Source organism: Rhineura floridana, chromosome 1, assembly GCF_030035675.1.
Source record: "Rhineura floridana isolate rRhiFlo1 chromosome 1, rRhiFlo1.hap2, whole genome shotgun sequence".
Taxonomy (NCBI): domain Eukaryota; kingdom Metazoa; phylum Chordata; class Lepidosauria; order Squamata; family Rhineuridae; genus Rhineura; species Rhineura floridana.
In genome coordinates this window covers 318,902,319-318,922,107 of record NC_084480.1, presented here as the reverse complement: position 1 = coordinate 318,922,107, position 19,789 = coordinate 318,902,319, and the positions used below count along the sequence as shown (strand labels likewise).

Here is a 19,789-nt window from a genome sequence, read left to right as displayed (position 1 = left end):
TGCTCCTTTGGCCCACAACCCACTTGAGTAGATCTTTGCTACATGGTCAGCATGAAGGTCAACCACAGCTTCAGGACGCCAGCTCATTGCTCATCCCTGGCATCTCACACAGATTCTGTATGGCAGGTGTAGCCAACATGGTGCCCTCCAGACGTTTTGGACTTCAATTTCCATCATCCCTGACCATTGGCTTGGGCTGATGGGAGTTTTAAACTTGGAGGGCACAAGGTTGGCTCTCCCTGCTGTATGGGATTCTGCTAATTTTTTGGAAGATGTTCATGTGACTGCAGGCCTTTGCAGTGTCACACTAATGCCATAGGATGAGGCCATAGAGAAAGGCCTCCTATAGTTCTGGTGAAGGACTCCATGAAGGATGGAGGAACTTTGGGGATTGGCACAACTGTGTGTCCCCTGATGTAAAATTCTGTGTTGGTTCTTCCTGAATCTTGTGGCAAACACATAGCACCTCTGTGTTCAGCGTGCAACAGGTGACTGTTGTTAGCAGGGTGGAGGATACTTTAATCCAGTGGTTCTTAACCTTTTTGGAGTCATGGACCCTTTTGAGAGCATGATGAAAGCTATGGACCATCATAAGCAAATAATTAAATACAATTCATTTTATTACATTGGAAATTGTGCCTTGTTCATAGATCCCCCGAAGCCCATCCATGGACTACCCTAGGGGTCAATGGACCACAGGTTAAGATTAAAATTTAATCTGTTGTCACTAATAATAATTATTATTATACTACTGGTGATCACTCGTGACCGAGTAAGATTGTCTTCCAAAATAAGGTTGGTTGGAAGACGCCTGTGCGTGAATTTGTTTTACATGGGGAGATAGGCGCACCATGATCAACACACAATCTTGATAGAAAAAGGCTTTGATCCAGTGGCATGGGTACCACGGCGATTGGGAGGCCTTTATCTGCTGCAGCCTTCATCCGCCTTCACAGCCGTTGTAACATACACATTGCTATCCTATGCCTGTTCTGCCGTTGAGGACATTCTTGGATCGTTCTTTGTCTGGTTCCTCTCCCTTGACCTTACCGCCATGGGTGACCCTGATGGGAGTACATGACTCCCGACGGCATCGCTCACAGGGTTCACTGGAACACGCAAGCCCACTCACCACTACAAGGTGACAATCCGGTGAGGGGAATAATGATTTATTGTTCTTCATGTTGCAGAATAACACAAGTAAAGCTTGTGAAAAATCTGTTTTTGGGATGTGAGGACTTAGGGAGCTGCCTTACACTGAATCAGACCCTTGCCCCATCTAGCTCAGTATAGCCTACACTGACGGGCAGTGGCTGTCTGGTGTTCCAGGCAGGGGCCTTTTCCCAGACCTACCTGGAGATGCCATTATGGATTAAACCTGGGACCTTCTCTGTGCAAAGCAGATGCTCTTATCACTGAGCAGTGGCCCTTAATTTTAACCAAGTAGATTGTTATGACTTTTTGTCACCATTGCAGGTATATAAAAACTACAGTGCACACAGGTTAAAATCACATCTTAATAGGGAAGCACATATTGGGCTCCTGCTGGAAGGAACGGCGGAATATAAATCAAATAAATAAATCAAATATTTAAAATCTGCAGGATTTGTTAGCTATAATTTCTGGCAAATCTTTTAATCCTGAATGTAACACATTTCTCTGTTAGTTAAAACAATGTACTTTCTGTCTAAATTGTTGTTGGAATTGACCAGTGTCCCAAGAGTGGCCTAGTAACTGTTCTCCTCATTTCAGAATATATGTTGCAGGAGAGTACATAATGGCAAATGTTCTCAGTCACCTGAGCTTCACAAATACAAAGCCACTGGTGAAAAATGACATCTTCTAATGCTGTCCCTGAAGATACTGAGCAGGCAGAGTTTGGAAGCTCAGCGCAAAAAAGGCCTTGAAAATGGAAATGGACTGCCTTCAAGTCAATTCCGACTTATGGCTACCCTATGAATAGGGTTTTCATGGTAAGCAGTATTCAGAAGGGGTTTCCCATTGGCTCCCTCTGAGGCTAGTCCTCCCCAGTTGGCTAGGGCCTGCTCAGCTTGCCACAGCTGCACAAGCCAGCCCCTTCCTTGTCCTCAACTGCCAGCTGGGGGCAACTGGGCTCCTTGGGACTATGCAGCTTGCCCACGGCTGCACAGGTGGCAGGGCACGTCACCCCTGAGCCACTCCCTGAGGGTGATCTTTATCTGGCCCTTGACTCCCAGGAGACTCGAGCAGGGATTTGAACTCACAGACTCTGGACTCCCAGCCAGGCTCTCCTCCCCACTGTGCTATACCAGCTGTGTCACTGAATATTTAATGATAGTCAAATAATAAATCAGGAATGGAAAACCTCAGGTCTGGGGCCCAACTGCAGCCCTTCTGGCCTCTGTCTGGCCCTCGGGATCCCCCCACCCCAGTCTCCCTAGACCATACCCTCACCGGCTGCTACTTTGCACCCTCAGTGCTTGGCTGGAACATATCCTGGAACTCTGATAATACCTCTTGCTTGCCCAAATGGAGAATACAGAGGGGTGTCCAGGACTGTGTAAAGTTGGCCTGCTATACAGAAGTAAAATTTACATTTGTTGCTCTGCCTACTTTGCCTGTGGCCCCACCCACTCTGGACTCCCAGCCAGGCTCTCCTCCCCACAGTGCTATAGCAGCTGTTTTTGAAAAAGGCCTTACACAGGGCAAAAAATACTTCATTAGCAAAACGGCTTTTAGGAACGTGTTCTGTTTTATTGATGAAACAAAGATGTGCATTCTACTTTGAAGGGTTTTTTTTTTTTAAAGCCTGGTGTAAATATCTGCGGTTTTTTGTTTTGTTTAAGATTTTGAGGACCAATATTAGGAATACAATCTACTGAATAGCAGGTCAGATGATGTCTATGCTGTCCCTCCATAGTCAGAGGCAGTATGTCTCCGAATATACCAGTTGCTGGAAACCACAGGAGGGGAGCTCTTGTACTCAGGTTTGCCATGGGGAATGGGTTGGCCACTGTGAGAACAGGATGCTGGACTAGAGAGGCCCACTTTGGCCTGATCCGACAGGCTCTGGGAAGGAAAGAGAGATGCAAAGGTAACCAGGGCGGGGATGGGCTGATAAAATGGGTCTGAATGTAGTTCTGAACACGCTTAGGCCCCATCTGCACTATCAGTATTATACCACTTTAAACTGTCATGGCTTCCCCCAAAGAATTTTGGGGATTGTAGTTTGAAAAAGGGAATGGATAATTATTAGGGGACCCTTAGCCCCTTCACAGAGCTCCAATTCCCAGAGCTCCCTGGGGAGAGGGGTTGGCTGATAAACCACCATATGATGCAGATGTGGCCTTAGTTTTCGTGGGAGATGTGGATTTGGGGCTTCAATCCCACACTTCACAGAAGAGGTTAGATGGTTTTTGAGGAGGGGTTTGAAGGCACAGAGAGGGAGAGGCGGTGTCACTCACTTATTTCTGAAAGGAGCTCCAGTCCTTTTCAGATTGTGGTGTTTGCGTCTTCTGAGCCTTTGGGTGTGTGTGTGTGTGTGAGAGAGAGAGAGAGAGATGGTTGAAGCTGAAATGCAGTGTAGGCAGAGGTTTTACCACCAGTGATGTAGTTGTCTGGAGTCTCGTGGGGTCTTAGACCCTTTACTTTTTTGGGAGCAGGGTCCCAGCAGGGTCCCTATGTCTCCAGCATCTTATGAGTCAATCAGCATGAAAGGGGAGTGTGTTAGCCACTGAGAAGAGTCTTCTAACATGCTTCCTTGTCCTTCCCTGCTGATTGGAGCCAATCAGAGTGAAAGGAGGGGAGGCAGCCACTGAGAAGACTTCTCAGTAGCTAACACACTCCCCTTCCATGCTTATTGGCTCCTAGGGACGTCTGTTGTTGTTGGGAGAAGGCGTTAACAAGGATTTCATTCTTAACCCAGCAGCAAAAAAGAGGGAGGATAGTGACTGTGACTATCATGAAGGGACCCTGCACTTCTGAATTTGCCACTCCACTACTGATCACCAATAGCCTGGGCACTTGCCGGAGAGGGAAGGTGAGGGAGAAGGAGCACTTGCCACTGATGGTGTTCCATCTCACTTGGCCACTCAGTTGATGTGCAGCTCACCCTGGTCTGGACTGCAGTGGGTCTGACAGCTGGTATAGCACAGTGGGGAGGAGAGCCTGGCTGGGAGTCCAGAGTCTGTGAGTTCAAATCCCTGCTCGTGTCTCCTGGGTGTCCAGGGCCAGCTAAAGATCACCTCCACAGTGAGTGGCTCAGGGGTTACGCGCCCTGCCACCTGTGCAGCCGCGGGCAAGCTGCAGAGTCCCAAGGAGCCCAGTTGCCCCCCAGCTGGCAGTTGCGGACAAGGAAGGGGCGAGGAGGTACGCCTGGCGCCGACACTATTATCTTTTCGGCGCCAGGTTAAAACCTTTCTCTTCTCTGAGGCATTTTAATCTAAGTTATTTATGTAAATGTTGTAATTGGTATTTTAGATGATGTACTTTTATATTTGTTATATTGATCTTGTAATTTTATTATTGTATATGTTTCCATGTTTGCCGCCCAGAGAGCTGTTTGCTAGTCGGGCGGGATATATGTAAGCTGAATAAAATAAATAAATAATAAATAGCTGTGGCAAGCTGAGCAGGCCCTAGCCAGCTGGGAAGGACTAGCCTCAGAGGGAGGCAATGGTAAACCCCCTCTGAATATCGCTTACCATGAATTCCCTGTTCATAGGTTCACCATAGGGTCACCAAGTCCGGATCGACTTGAAGGCAGGCCATTTCCATTTTGCAGCAGGTGTGTATATATATTTCTGTAAGGTATAGAATATGTAGCTTTGCTATCAACACAAGTGGATAAAAACGGATGCCTTTGTTTAAAGGTGTTTTTGATTTAATATCTAAAACATCTGGAGACCACTAGGTTGGTGGAGGCTGATTTAGACTTTGCCAACCAAACAATATTATCATTTCGCTTCCATGTGATTGGGGGTGGGGGAGCCTATTCTGCCTAGTAAAAATACCAGCTGTTGCTTCTTGAAGCTTCTGTGTAGTTGCTTAGCTGGTTTACACATATATTGTGTGAACTGAGTGGAAATTGTTACCTTCACAATCGCTTCTCTAAACAGAAATAAATTCTGTGGGCTGGATGAGCCCAAGGGTTTAGATTGTGCTCCTGGGTAGCATAGAGACTCTGTTTAGTTGCAAACAAAGGCTTTGTTATAGCAACCACTGGCTAGTATGCATGCTTCTTTGAAAAATATATGAATTACCAACTCTGAAAGTTGATTTAAGTAAATGACTAAAATCAAAACCCTTTGTGATTATCTATTTCTAAAATCACCTTGATTTCAAATCCATCAATAGCTCTTGATAGGCAGGCAGATAGACATGGCGTTCCAATTGGAGAGAAGCACCTCCTTCCCCTTGTGAGTGGTCCAGAGGGGGATTGGCTGAGCAAAGCTTTCTGTTCTGAACCCTGCACTTTCACACCTGGAGCCTGTATCAGATTTGGCCAATGCCAGCCAGTTCTGTTGTGCAGCTGTGCCTGCCTGACAAGTGGCATGCTAGTCTTTGTTTTCTCCTGTTTGCAAATGTCAAGTGGTGGATCTGGCATGGTGGCCGCTGGCTGGCAGCATGTGCTGGAATCCCCTCTTCTTTGCGAATGCAGGTGGGAGAGTTTACATGTGCAAAAAATTGGAGTGAGCAGGGGATGTTGGGAGATAGGGCTGTGATGCATGAATTTGTAAGGGAAGACATTGTAGGGTGGGTGGGCAAATGGCAAAGGCCCATCAGAAGGGATTAATGTGAGAAGCTGATGGCAAAATGTTCCACTGGCAGAGCAGCTTTGGGAGGCTTTGCCTATTTTCACCAGAGATCCCAGACTAGGAGGTGGCAGGGCATCACTACTGGGGTGATGAAGCTGTTTTGAATGTGGGTTATGCGATCTGGTTGTGTGTATAGCAACTCCTCTGTGAAGAAAGGATGCATTTGGGGGCTGTTTAGAGTAAGAAGTGACATGGTAGAAGTGTATAAAATTATGCATGGCAGGGAAAAAGTGGATCAAGAAAAGTTTTTCTCCCTCTCTGTGAAGGACTACCAGGGACCACCCCACTGCCCCCTTGGCTTCAGTCCTGTGTAGATGGAGGAACAGACCCCTGGTCAACCAAACGGGTTGGGAGACGAGCCAAAGAAGGAACAGCTGGAGGAAGACCCAGCTGTTGGTAGGGAGCTTTCAGAGGCCCATGTACTAAAAGCTCTGACTGAAGCGGAGGAGGGTCTTCAGCCTGAAGGGGCTGCCAGGCACTTTGAGGGGATGGATGGAACACCACAGGACGAGGGGTGAGGCCTCTGTCAGGCCCCTTCCTGTCAGGTCCCACCTCAGGCGCCACCTGCTAGGATCCCACCTGTGGTCACTGCCTTGTCACGGTCCCACCTCAGGGTCCTGCTGTCAAAACAGTTCTCTCACCGGCTCTAGCAAAGATCCCACAAGATCCCACTGCTAGGCCCCACCACCTGACACTCCCTGTAAACAATAATGCCTTGAGACTGTGCCTTAGTCTCCTCCTGGCTTATTGCTACTTTGTGTCTGGGTGCACTTACAGGCCTCAACCCCCTGTATCTTTGTGCCTCTAAAGATTACAGCCCTGGGTTGCTCTGGATACCTGATGATGTTACACTATCACTTCACCGCTGCCACCATTGATACCGTTTCCCAACCTTGGTATATGCCCTGCCCACCCTTCTGGTCTGTGTAACCCAGCCAAGGATCAGACGTTAGGTAAACCAAGAAATATTTATTTATATACACAAGGAATAACAAGATTACTTAAAGGTTTAGTCTACAAGCGTGTGATTTCAATAGATGCCTTACTCTTTGTTTCTTAGTCATCAGTAACCTGCCTCACTACCCGCCTAATCCAATCCACCCTCCAACCCTCAGGACCAACAGAATCTCTCCACTGTCATCCTCTCATTTATACCTTCAGGCACTCAAGCGCTCAGCCAATCATAATACAACACTCATCAACATTCCAACCCATGTACTCCCCCCTCTCACTCAGTCTACTTACCACATACACTCTAATAAACCTGCACTTACCATATTTACAGTATTATATATATACAGGGACATCAAAGCCTCAACCTAGCCCCCTCCCCAGTGGCTGTGAAGGGACCCTCACTGGGGATGTGTGGAGTGATGTAACTGCCTATCCCCAATAAAGTATAAGAAGCCAAGCTGTCTGGGGGTTGTGATTTGTTTTGTCTTCTGCAAGAGGCTATGGAAGCTTGGCCTTTGGACATTCCCCTGCCCATGGACACCCCACACTCTCCCATAATAGATCTCTTGGACACTGAATGAAGTTGAATGTTGGAAGATTCAGGCAGACAAAAGGAATTACTTCTTCACACAGCACCTTGTTAAAGTATGGAATTTGCTCACACAAGAGGCAGAGATGGCCACCGACATGGATGGATTTAAAAGATTAGACATATTCATGATGGATAAGGCTATCGATGGCTACTAGCCATGATGGCTATGCTCTGCCTTCATAGTTGGAGGCGGTATGCTGCCTAATACCAGTTGCTGGAAACCACAAGAGAGGAGAGTTGCTGTTGCACTCAGGTCCTGCTTGCGAGCTTCCGAAAGGGTTCTGGTTGGCCACTGTGAGAAGAGGACGCTGGACTAGATGGGCCTTTAATCCTGATCCAGCAGGCTGTTCTTATGTGACCACAAGGCATTAGAAGTGTCACTGCCAAGGCCTGATCCAAGCAGACCACAGGGTGTCAACTAGCACACACTGGCTGACGTGCTGCTGCTGCAGCAGCTCTTTGGCGGACCCAAGTCACAAGCCACATGGGGCTCTGAAGGCCCACATTCCAGAGTACTGGAGCATCTTGCAGGCATTGACCCCCATCCCCAGTGGGTAATGGCATTGCTGAGGGGAGGGTGTGAAGAAAGCCACAGGAATGAAGATCTAGGCTTTAAATAGTAGGAGTTTTGCCTCGGCACTACAGGAAACTCTCCACTCTCGGTCATCCTGAGAAGCATTCAGGACAATGAGCAGGCTCTGGTCTGAAGGGACATGTGGCCAGCTCCCTGCTGAAGCTAAGCAGGGTCAGGTGTGGTCAGTGCCTGGATGGGAGACCGCCTGGGGACCATATGCAAGTTGCCTTGGGTTTCTACCATGAAAAGAAAGGTGGGGTATAAATGTAATAAATAATAAATAAATATATTCAAGGCAAGATTTCTATTCTATGTAGGATGCCTGAGCTTATATGGCTAGGGTGGGCACATTTAAAAAAATAAATTAACCTCTGCAGCTGAAAGCTGAGCATACTGAGAGCAGGAGTGCAGGAGACTCGCAGCGCACACTGTAGAGATGCACATAATTCTGAGTGCAAAACCTAGATCTCTTTGGTGCCGAATGTTCAGAAGGCACCTCGGGTAAAAATTCATGCTGTACGTATACATTTTTAAAGTACTGCCCTGTATATTATGATGATTGTTAAATGATTGGAACTAGACTGTTCAGATGGGCCAGCTCTGTAGTAATGAATAATGAATTAAATCAGCTGGCAGTAGGAGAATGTCCCGCCTGTTGATGCTGCCTTGCCCATGTATCCCACAACCCTTGCCTGCATCTCCATTCTTTCTATTCTCCTCCATTTCTCTCCCTCTCTGCTTATTTCTGGTGCATGCGTCGTCAGTGGCAAGGCTGCACTGCCACAAGCACAGTACAATGAACAATAACCGTATAAGGCAGGTCCGTAGTATTTCCATATTCCAGGTGGGGACTGAGGCTGAGAGAAATGGATTAAGGCCGCCTGTGAATTTGTGGCAGAGGGACTTCTCAGCTGCAAGCTCATTCTTTTAGTTCTACCCTAGCTCCCCACAACAGTGTCTTGGAGAAGCTCCTTTTCACTAAGCAGATAGCCTTTGTCAGCAATGGGGGCTGGGCTGGGCCAGTTAGGGTGAATGGGGCAGTGCCCCACCAACCTCAGTCTACCCCCAGCCAGCCCCCACTTGTTTGCCTTCTTACTTACAACCAGTCAGGGGTGGCTCTGGCTCCAGATACTCCTTGCCTTCTGCCCTCCCAGTCCCAACCGGCAACAGCCACCACTGTTTGTCAGTATGACCTAGGCGTTCCATTAAACCACCTGATTGTACATGTGCCTGGTTTATACAATTTTGGTCCTCTGTGTACGCACACACACACACACACTGTACAAGAGGGGCATTCTCATGATTCAGTGCTGGTGATGGGTGTCTAGATCATACTGAAGGCTCTTTGAGGGGTCAGGTCTCATAGCTCTCTTCCATCAGGATTATTGACTTGTGGTAACATGAAGGCGTTTTCATTGGTGGCACCCGTGTTGTGGAATCCTCTCCCTGCTAAAATATGGGAAGCCCCATCAGTATTGGCTTTCCGCGGGCTCTTGAGGACACACCTGTTCAGGCAAGGATTTCCCTCATCTTCTGACTTGAATCTGCTGCTTTGATAGTTGTTTTAACTGTTATGCTGTTTTAATGGGCTTGTTTATTATATATTTTGATTATGGATGTTTTAATATATTTGTTTTAGTATGTACTTTAATTATGAGTAGCTGTATTTTTATGATTGATTTTATTTTGCTGTTGGCTGTTATTTGTTTGTGAACTGTCTTGGTAGTTCTTGAAATGAAAGTCAGTATAATAAAATGATGATGATGATGATGTCATGAGAGTGGTTGTATACTACAGCAAGTATGGATTTTTCACATTCTGCCATGTTAAATTGAAAATACCCCCCATGCCATTCTGCTGCTTCCCTTAAGCTCATTTCAAAGCAAAATCTTACAAAACTTTTAGTCCTGAATTCAGCAATGCTTGCTTAACAAACCTTTAAGTTTTCATGGTGATACACAAAACATTCAGAGAGAATCAAGAGTTCAAATTACAAAACAAAAGAATCCAGATCTCTGTTGGACTTTTTTCTGTCAGTGGTCTCATAATTTGTTGAAATTAATTAAAAATCAGCCATGTTCACAGAGTACTTGTAATCCTGTTACTGACCTTGCCCCATCTTCTGCAGTGTAAAGGTTAAAAAATGCCTGGCTGATTTTTAATTAATTTAAGAAAATTAACATTGGCGTCTATAATAGCGCAGGTATGCTCAGTAAGAACCAACTGTCAATGTTCTAAAAGCCAGACTAACGCCTGTTTGGCTTGAATGATCAGGGGACCGCATCCACACCACACATTTACTCCACTTCGGCTTCCCCCAAAGAATTCTGGGAAGTGTAGTTTGTGAAGGGTGCTGAGAATTGTTAGGAGATTCCTATTCCCCTGACAGATTCCACTGTGGTTTAACAATCAGCCCCTCTTCTGGGGATTGTAGCTCTGTGAGGGAAATAGAATATCTCCTAACAACTCTCAGCCTCTTCACAAGATACACTTCCCAGGATTCTTTTTGGGAAGCCATGACTGTTGAAAGTGGAATAAATGTCTGGTGTGGTTGTGGCTGGGGACAGCTTTGGTTTAAATTTAGGTGGGAGACGACATGTGCTTGCTGTAGAATAGAAAGGTGGGTGGGAAACCCGAAAAATGATACTGTTCACAATATTTTCTTTTTGGAAAGAAAAGGGCTTTCCTCTACTCAGTACCCACCTATCCAGGCTGTAAACACACTAGTCTCCAGATCAATGTGTTTCCGTTAGCCATACCTGGAGAGGGCACGGGTTGATCTGCCAATCAGTTGTGAAATCTCTTTGAAGCTGATTTTTTTTTAAAAAAACAACACATTCAAGCTGCTCCCACCAGGTTTTACAGTAAAAAAGGATGGGGTTTGACTAGTGTCGTGTACCTGTTTTCAGAAGAGAGAGGTGGAGACGCACTGTAACCGGCAGAACAGGGAGTGTGTCTCTCCCCTCAATCTCCTCCCTCTCTCCCCTCCCTCTTCCCTCCACCTTCCTCCCTACCCCTGTCCTTCCTCCCTTCCCACAGGTCAGTTTCGCCTATCCCAAGTATGATTGCACAGGATTTTTGAATGAGGTGATCGGAAGCCCACTAGCCCATCTTTACAGCAGACACAGCAGGCTTTATTTGTAACCCTTTTGAAGGAGAGCATTTTTGGGAAGCAGCTTCGGAAGACGGTGTACTGTGTGTTGCTTCTTTAGATGTTTGCGAATGGAAAAGAAAATCAAGGGAAGAGAAGTATCTTGTTGCCCTTTGATAGCAAGGCACGCTTGTTAATAGGAACTTTGCAATGTGGAGGTCTTCGGGGCAGATGGAAAGTGTGCAGACACCAGGGCGATTCTGTTATACCCTGAAGATTCAGTGTCAGCTTATTGGTTAACCAGAGATGGATAACCACCCTGCGTATTCAAGAAATATTATTTGCCCTGGCCATGGTCCAATTTGGCTACTGGTCCAGGGGTGTGTGTTATCTTCTGCTGCTGTGTCCTAGTTTATTTATTTATTATTTTATTTATTTATTATTTTATTTATTTATTATTTTATTTATTTATTATTTTATTTATACCCCGCCCTTCCTTCCAGCAGCAGCCCAGGGCGGCAAACAGAAACGCTAAAAACACTTTAAAACATCATAAAAAGACCTTAAACTACATTAAAACAAAATGTTAATTTTTTAAAAAAAAAAACCTTATTATATTAAAAGCAATTCTAACACAGACTCAGACTGGGATAGGTCTCAACTTAAAAGGCTTGTTGGAAGAGGAAAGTTGGCTCACTTCCTTGAGTTATCATAAAGGGAGTTATTTGTTCCTTGAGCGCTTTGTTGCTGCGTGATATGCTGCTGTTTGGATTGTGTAGACTGGTCATGTGGCTCTCCCTGGGTGTGTGATCTGCCTTGTTGCGGTGTGTGTTGAGTTAGGCCAGTGATCTCTTCGTTTTTCCTTTCTGTGATCAGAACTGCTCCTGCAGCCCTGTGACCCAGAGGTGAAGAGCAGAACCCTGACCCACTCTGCCCTTTTCTCTTCCAGGCTTCTGAAAGGCCCTTTGCATCCTTCTTCCTCATCTGCATAGCAGCTGTTCTGGAGGAAGGCTGCTTTGAAAAGACGTTCCATTTCCTGCTTCTGTTCAGTAATGGCATGCCATGTTGGTTAGCATTATGCATTTTTTAAGTCTAGTAGTGGTGTTGCTTTTTAAATATTTGGTCTCAGGCATGTGTCCTCCACAAGTGCCGAAGGGGCGGGCTTTTCAACATGTGGTGAAACAACTTCTGTTTCATTGTGGGGGGAAAGTTTAAAAAAATCATTTAAGAGCCCAGGGCAATAGTAATTGATCACATCTTTGCATTAGCGAAGCTCTGTACAGCATGGGGTTTGAAGAGGGTGTTGTCTTACTGTTTTATCTATACTATCTTAAATTGAATTTGAATTACTCCAATTGTATATTTAAATGGTTTTATTATTGCTCATAGTTTAATTGTATTCTAATGTAGATTTTTTGTATGCTTGTAAGTTATTATGTACTTTTATATTTGGAAGCCTCCTTGAGTTCCAGTCCTTGGGAAAAGAGCGGGATAAAAATAAAGATGATGATGATAAAGCGAAGGGCTGTAAAGCGGGGCCCTACTGTATTGTATTATTTACCACATCTGTAAGTAAAAGACTTAGCATCTACTTGGGCCAAGCAACTGTCCAGATGGGAAGTTAGCTAATAAACTAGTAGACTCTTGGCCTGTCCAGCTCAGAACTGTCTACGCTGACTGGCAGTGGCTGTCCAAGCTTTCAAGTGGAAGACGTTCCTGAAGATTCCAGCGACTGAACTAGGGACCTTCTGCGTGCAAAGCAGATGCTGTGCCAGTAAACTATGCCCCTTCCCAAATGGATCTAAGCTCTTTTAAACCGGACTTTATGGACCATGGGGCCAATACAATAAAATAAAGAAACCTCTTGGGAGACTGTTCACACATCTTTCATCTCTTTTTCGGTATTCTGGTGAGTGTGTATACAGTAGGGCCCTGCTTACCAGCGCTTCACTTCCCGGCGTTCCGCAATGAGGCGGCTTTCATTCCCCGTTTTAAAGCCGCTTTTGCGGCATTTTGCGGCATTTTCGTGTGACGCACCCCATTATACTCAGTGGGGTTCCGCTTTACGGCGATTTCCGCTTCACAGCTGGGGTCCGGAACGGAACCTGCCGTATAAGCGGGGCCCGCCTGTATTGTGACTGTTTCTGGAACCCCTTGTGGATAATTTTATTTTGCACTCTTAGCACTATTGTTAGGTACTGGTTAATGCAAGCGTGTGGAACCTTTGGTCCTCCAGATGTTGCTGTATTAGAACACCCATCATCCCTGGCCATTGGCCTTGCTTGCAGGGGCTGATGGGAGTTGTAGTTCATCAGGATCTGGAAGGGTTAAGGTCCGTAGCTGTTTCTGTAGGAGTCTATATTGGATGTCAACTGGCACATATGCTGTTGTGTTCGATGGTGGATGTCCTGTATATTGTTACTTAGAGACGTGATGTACAATATAAGGTACACTAGTTAAGTGGGCTGTGCTGGTTGTATTATAATACTTCTAGGTATTTTTAAAGTGCTCCTGATCATCCCTGACCATTTGCAGGGCTGATAGGTGGTAGGAATCCAACAACATCTGGAGGGCTACAGGTTCCCCATCCCTGGATTAAACATTTCTGGGTCTTGACCAGTACCTGAATGGCCACCTGGGGTTGCCCAGAGTCCTGGGTTTGCACTGCTGACAGATTCATGTTCTGAGTGTTCAACAAAGAGCTCAGTAAGGTCATGGGAGGCAGGACAGACTCAATGTGCAAGATGGCTACCAGGCCCACAAAAACTGCCCCAAATGTCATGTTTGGGATTGCCTGCAAACCTTCTTTCTCGTGAGACTTTGGGGTGGTTTGTGTGTGCCGGGGCCTGATGTGTGTGTGTACGTATGTATGTATGTCCCGCCGTTCCTCCCAGTAGGAGCCGAGGTTGAAGTTGAGACATTCTGAGTGGGGAAGAGTGTTGGAATTGTTCTGGTATTTATTTGTAATTTATGTTATTACGTATTATGTTTGTATTAGTTATATTGTGGTTTTATTTATTTATTTATTACATTTATACCCCACCTTTCCTTTCATGATAGAAACTCAAGGTGGCTTACATACGGTTCTCAGGAGGTCTCCCATCCAGGCACTGACCAGACCTGACCCTGCTTAGCTTCAGCAGGGAGCTGGCCTCATATGCCTTCAGACCATTGCCTGGGTTTTATTGTATATTTTTATAACATTTGTTGTTATATTCTTCTGGTAAGATACTGGCTTCTAAAAGTTTCTTTCTGCCATTTTTTCCCTCCCCAGGCTGGAATGGGTGGAAATCATAGAGCCTCGCACCCGGGAGCGCATGTATGCCAACCTGATCACAGGGGAGTGCGTCTGGGACCCGCCCCCTGGCGTCCGTATCAAGCGCACCAACGAGAACCAGTGGTGGGAGCTCTTTGACCCCAACACCTCGCGCTTCTACTACTACAATGCCACCACCCAGCGGACGGTGTGGCATCGCCCGCAGAACTGCGATATCATCCCGCTGGCCAAGCTCCAGACCTTGAAGCAGAACACCGAGTCTCCCCGGGCCTCCACCGAAAATAGCCCCGGGCGCAGCAGCAATGTCAGCCGAGAAGGCAGCACCAGCTCCTCCCTGGAGCAGGACCTGGAGGGTGGGGAGAAAGCGCAGGAGCAGAACCGGCCCCACCGCCAGCCCTCCCAGTTTGCCACCGTCAAAGAAGAAACAGAAAGGTAATGCTGTCGTGTCGGAGGTGGCAGGTCTTGCAATCCTTTGCTCCACTGTGTCATGCAGAAGCCCCCAGTCTCTGGTTTTCAGGGTGTAAACGGCAGGATGGCCTAGTGCATGGAGCTGCATGATCAAGGGCCAGTCTCGTTCTCCGCTGTGAGCTCTGTCTAAGGACCCCGTGGAGTAGGGCGGAAAGATTAACTTTGGCTTGGGGGAAATGGCACATTTAATTTGAAACCAGGGGTTTAATCATGGATGAAATTGTGAAGCAGCTGTGAGATGTGAGCTTTTGAGCTCTGTGCTCTTTTTCTTTGTGGGGTTTTTAATTTCCTTTTTTGTTGGTTTTCAGTGCTCCTTCTTGAAGGAGGGTTCATAGTCTGAAGCTTGCTTGTAACATTGCTGCAGTTTTGATTGGGGCAAGTCGCTGCTATCTCTCTGATGACGGGATGCTCCGTTGTCCGAGTCAGGAATCTGCGGTGCTTCAGCGACTGCACTTGTGGCTCATCATTTGGAGGCGTGGGGGGGGGCACCCCAGCGCTGCGGCGACTGCATGCACTCCTCCTGTCTCTGCTTCTAAGGGGATACTGAGTCCTCTGCTCCTTGGCTACAGAAGCAGCCCCTGGCACGAGATGGCCTCCGTTACTTGCTGCTCCTCCTCTCACTGTCTCGCCACTCAGCTAGGCACACAAGGATAAGAGTGCTTTCTGTTCCCTTTCATGGGCTCGTGGCCATGTGCGTCTGTTGCTGCCGGGAGGGTGTAGGGCTCCTCCCCATGCTGCACCATAACGAAGGGGGAAGGATGCAGAAGGAAGCAGACCCTCCCCCTGTCTCCCCCCCCGAGAGCAATTTGTTTTAACGAATTAACTGACACCATCAAAACTGTTCTCAAAAAACTCTTTCCTACGTCCTGTGTCTCACATTTATTTATTGTGGATAATTAAAAAAAGAAAAACTAAGGCAACTTTTAGTTTCTGTTTAAAAAGACAAGCCTTTATTCATTTATTTAATTTTCTTCTACACCATCTATCTCTCCAAGGAGCCTCAAGGTAGCTAACAGACAATAACAATAAACAGAAGAAAACAAGCATGGGGTTGTCTCCGAAGGTTGTTGTTTTCACAACAATACAACAGTATTCTCCCCCCCCCCAGGATCTTTCCTCCTAGACCTGTGCAAATGCTACAGTTCTGTTGGGGTGCCGAAAGAAAAATGCTTCAGATGTATCAGTCACAGAAAGTAACTTTCCCCAAATCTCAGCCTCGCTTCTTCTAAGTAAGCTTCTAGACCTCTTTGTACCAAAAATATGTGGGACAACGCACGACAAAGACTCAGGTGGCAGAAGAGTTGCCAAACAAAATTCTTATGGGTCGGGTAGGGGAGATATCACATTTATGGCACCCAGGCCACCTAGCATGCCATACCCTCATCTTGTTGCAAATATGTGTGACTGGAATAGACTCCCCCTTGCACAGTAGGACTTCTCCTTCCTCTCCCACCCAGCCCCCCATGTGCCCTCAATATCTGCTCCAGGTGGCTGGGGGGACTTGCGGAGCAGATTTGAGGTGTGTGCGCGCGCGCAGGTGGCTGCAGGGGGAAGAGAGAAGGCGATACACCCTTGCACATGTGGAAGTCTGCCTGCGCAAGGCTGGCTGCCGCCCATAATCCCCAGTATATGTTGAAATTAATAGATCAGCAATGTCCAATATGTTTAATCAAGTTTAGCTAAAACGGTATAAATAACTATAGAACGTTAGATAAGGCAGTAAAACTCAAGACACAGAAAATGGTAGGAAAGCCTGCAAACAATGCTTTTGCCAGTCCTTACGCCTTGATGAAAGTGCCACGGGTGCCAGTACAAAACAAGAGTACCATCACAATAAAAAAGCACCGCCCAGAAAAAATTACGTGGCTTGGAAAAATGAAAAAGCTTGTTTGCCTGGCACTGAAGTAAAGATACCCGGGAAGTCTCTCCAGGGCAAGCCTTCTATATCTGGGTGCCCCCACTCTCACTAGTAGCCACTCACCTTCTCTCAAAGTGTGGGGGGCATCTTAAGCTATGGGAAGTGATATATTGCAACAGGCAGTTGTTGGTATATTCTGATCCTGTGTCGGGAAAGGCTTTAAAGGTCAAAAACAGCATTTTGGATTGAGCCTGGAAATGGTCTGAGAGCCAGTGCAGTTGACACAGCGCAGTCCTGATGTGTTCAGGGGGACCCAGTCCCAATTAGTGGCTTCTAGACCACTAGGCAATTTCCAAACAGTCTTCAGAAGCAGACCCACATAGAGCGTATTACAGTAGTCTAACCTGTAGTGATGCCACTTGTTCTTCTGTGACGAGGTGTCCTCCACTATGCTATCAAGTGGGTACACCTAGTTCTGTTGGATGGGTGTCAAGAAGTAGGAGCTCCATATGGGAAGCTCAGAGGCAGCTTCTGAGCTTTTGCGCTAGGACTCACTGCCCATATTGTACTGAAAGGACGCCGTGATGCAGCACGAGCTGGGGCCAATCTGGCTACCCAGTTTCATTGGCCTCCAGCCTGCCATGCCTTCCTCTAAATGGAAATAGCATGGGACTGCCGGCAGGCTGGCTTGTGACCGGCATGCATTCTGAGCAATTGGAGTATTCTTCCTAGCAAGCTCTCTACATCTCTGGACTCTTGAGGCTGTAGCCCCCGGCGTGGTATACTTTGCATGCAGAAGTCCTGCCGAGAGAGCAGGCCGAGGGAGCCTGAGTTCTGCTGGCACTTGCAGTACAGCAGGCGTGAGGAAATTGTGGCCCTCCAGATGGTGTTAGATTATAACTCCCATCAGCCTCAGCCAGCATAACCAATGACCAGGAGTGATGGGAGTTGTAGTCCAGGAAATGTCTGGCTAGCCACAGGTTCCCCATCCCTGCATTAGAGAGAGTCCTGACCTCAATGGACCAGTAGGGTCTGACTGGATCAGTCGGCTCCATCCTGCCTGCCTGTCACTCTTTTGCGTCTTCCTTTCCCCGTGAGCTTCTGATCATCCACAAACTCTTTTCTAGTCCTGTCTGCTTGTCTCCTTTCTACTTGCCGTTGCTGGAGTCTCCATCCAGTCAAGATTCCAACCTGCCTCTCTCGTGTGTGATCCACGATACGGGCAGCGTTTTCTGCCCAGTGCCTGCTGCTGGGCAGAAGTGGGCCTTGTCTGGGAGGCAGTCCAAAGAGTTAACTGGAGTGCGAGCAGGAAGCTTTCATCTGCTGCACAGATGGCCTTGGCTCCTCCCTCCCTTTTTGCAGCCTGCAGCAGCTTCCTGAAATACACAAGGAGGAGGCGATTGTTTTTTCTCCCGTGGCGTGTTGTCTTCCCTTTCTCAGTTGATGCCCATCGTGGCTGGTGCATTGCTCTGCAGGCATGGCCGGTGCTTCAGAGCTCTGCTTGCTTTGGGTACCTGCTTTGTTTGCAGATGGTTTGTGAGCCAGTCATCCTGCAGAGCAGGCAGAGGACCCTCCTGTGGGCTGTGGTGAGAGAGAAGAGCGGGAGTGGATTTCTGGAGGTGGCTTTCCCCTCCTGAGAAAACAGCTGGTGAAAACTCTGGTTGCGCCAGCGTCGGAGGACGGGGAACCAGACAGAAGGCGTGTTTTCTTATTCCTAATTTGAGCTGGAGTTAAGCATTTGCGCTACGCAATCCACTTGAGGCTGTGAACAGTGATCATTAATATAATTAATAATAGCAATTAGCAGATCCGTGTCAGTAGCAATTAAAGATCAGCGGGGAGGAGGCAACAGGTGGTATTCTGCAGGGGTCTCCCTCTATGTCCGACGCGGTTGCAACAGTTGTTTAATTACGTATGAAGAAGTGCATGTTATGCCCCGGGCAAGAGCAAAGTTGATCTTGCAGGACAGGGAAAGAGGTGCAGTCAGGTGTAAGCACAGGGTTGGCAGAGAATCTTGTGTAACTGTGTACCAGATTGTCGGAGTTTAAGAGCAGAGGATGCCAGCTGCAGGGGCTCAGGCCAAGCTGCCAAAAATCTTCCAAGGTGCCTCCAAAATGGCCTCCCTGGGGAGAGTCAGTTGGCCAAAGGTACAAGGTAGCCCCACCCACAAGCTGCTGATTGGAGAGCTGTAAATACTTCTGGGACAGCTCTTGGTTCTTGACTGAGACAAAGCCCCTATTGAGTGCCTAGCTCATCACAGTGAGTAGGCTTCTCCAGGCTACCTGTTTGAAAATTTATCCTGATTTCCTTGGACAAAACGTATGTGGAGGTTGGACTGTCTGGTCTTTATTGCCCATTTGTTCTGATTTGTTTGTGGGGCAATGATACAACAATGGATATTCATCCTGATTTGCTTGCAAATGTTAATCACTCTTTCATCCCATGCATTTTAGCGCATTTCCACATCAACTTTCCCCAAGTACAGTGTCGTTTTTTTGTAAAGTGCTGGGGCGACCAAGTGCTTTGACCCACTTTAATTCTACAAACCTAAATTTCTGATAGGTGCTTGAATCCCCTCAACAAAATAATGAGTGCCTGGGGGTACCCTTTGCAAAGGACAAGATGCTCTTGGCAGAGGAACTAAAGCCCACAGATCACACCTTGACCTGTTGGCATCCCTGTGGAACCCAGGAAGAATAAGCCAAGGCACCCAGGAGCTGCAAATTAGAAACTGATTTTGGTAGCCGTGATCGTGGGTGCAAGAGAAAAGAGGGGGCTTTGGGGTGCCTGTTCTGATGCCTTCCCTGAAATTCCGGGAGGTGTGCTTGCATTACAGGTCTGCCTTTTAATTTGGCCCTCCAATTATTATGTTTATGAGAAGGTTTAGCGTAGCCTCCATAATAATTTCATCATATATCATTTGTCTGTATGAGCTTTTGTACTGAATGCCTGACAATGTTGTCCGTGGTTGCTGGAATGCCAGACTGTATGATTTTTTTCCTAGTTTGGACATTCTGAAAAGTATAGCCTTTGCTGTATAGAGGTGCGCAGAGGACTGAAAAACTAAAAATCTCCTGTTGTGTCCAGTGCATCCAGAAGGGCCTACAAAACTGCCCAGAGAGCTTTGGCTATGGGGCGGTATATAAATGTAATAAATAAATAAACAAAAACACCTCTTTC

General features: G+C 47.0%; 1 protein-coding gene across 5 annotated transcripts in view; it reads left to right on the top strand.

The window, feature by feature from the left end:
• The window catches only part of ARHGAP39 (Rho GTPase activating protein 39), a 242,709-nt gene that overhangs the window by 100,783 nt on the left and 122,137 nt on the right, over window positions 1-19,789 (top strand). For 4 of the 5 annotated variants that reach the window (XM_061607088.1, XM_061607087.1, XM_061607089.1 and 1 more), the window contains one exon: window positions 14,281-14,715. In XM_061607088.1, the coding sequence (XP_061463072.1) occupies window positions 14,324-14,715 (392 nt within the window). In that variant the 5' untranslated portion in view covers window positions 14,281-14,323. Of the gene's footprint in view, window positions 1-12,048; window positions 12,075-14,280; window positions 14,716-19,789 lie in introns of those variants that run through there. The other variant, XM_061607086.1, reaches the window with a different exon arrangement.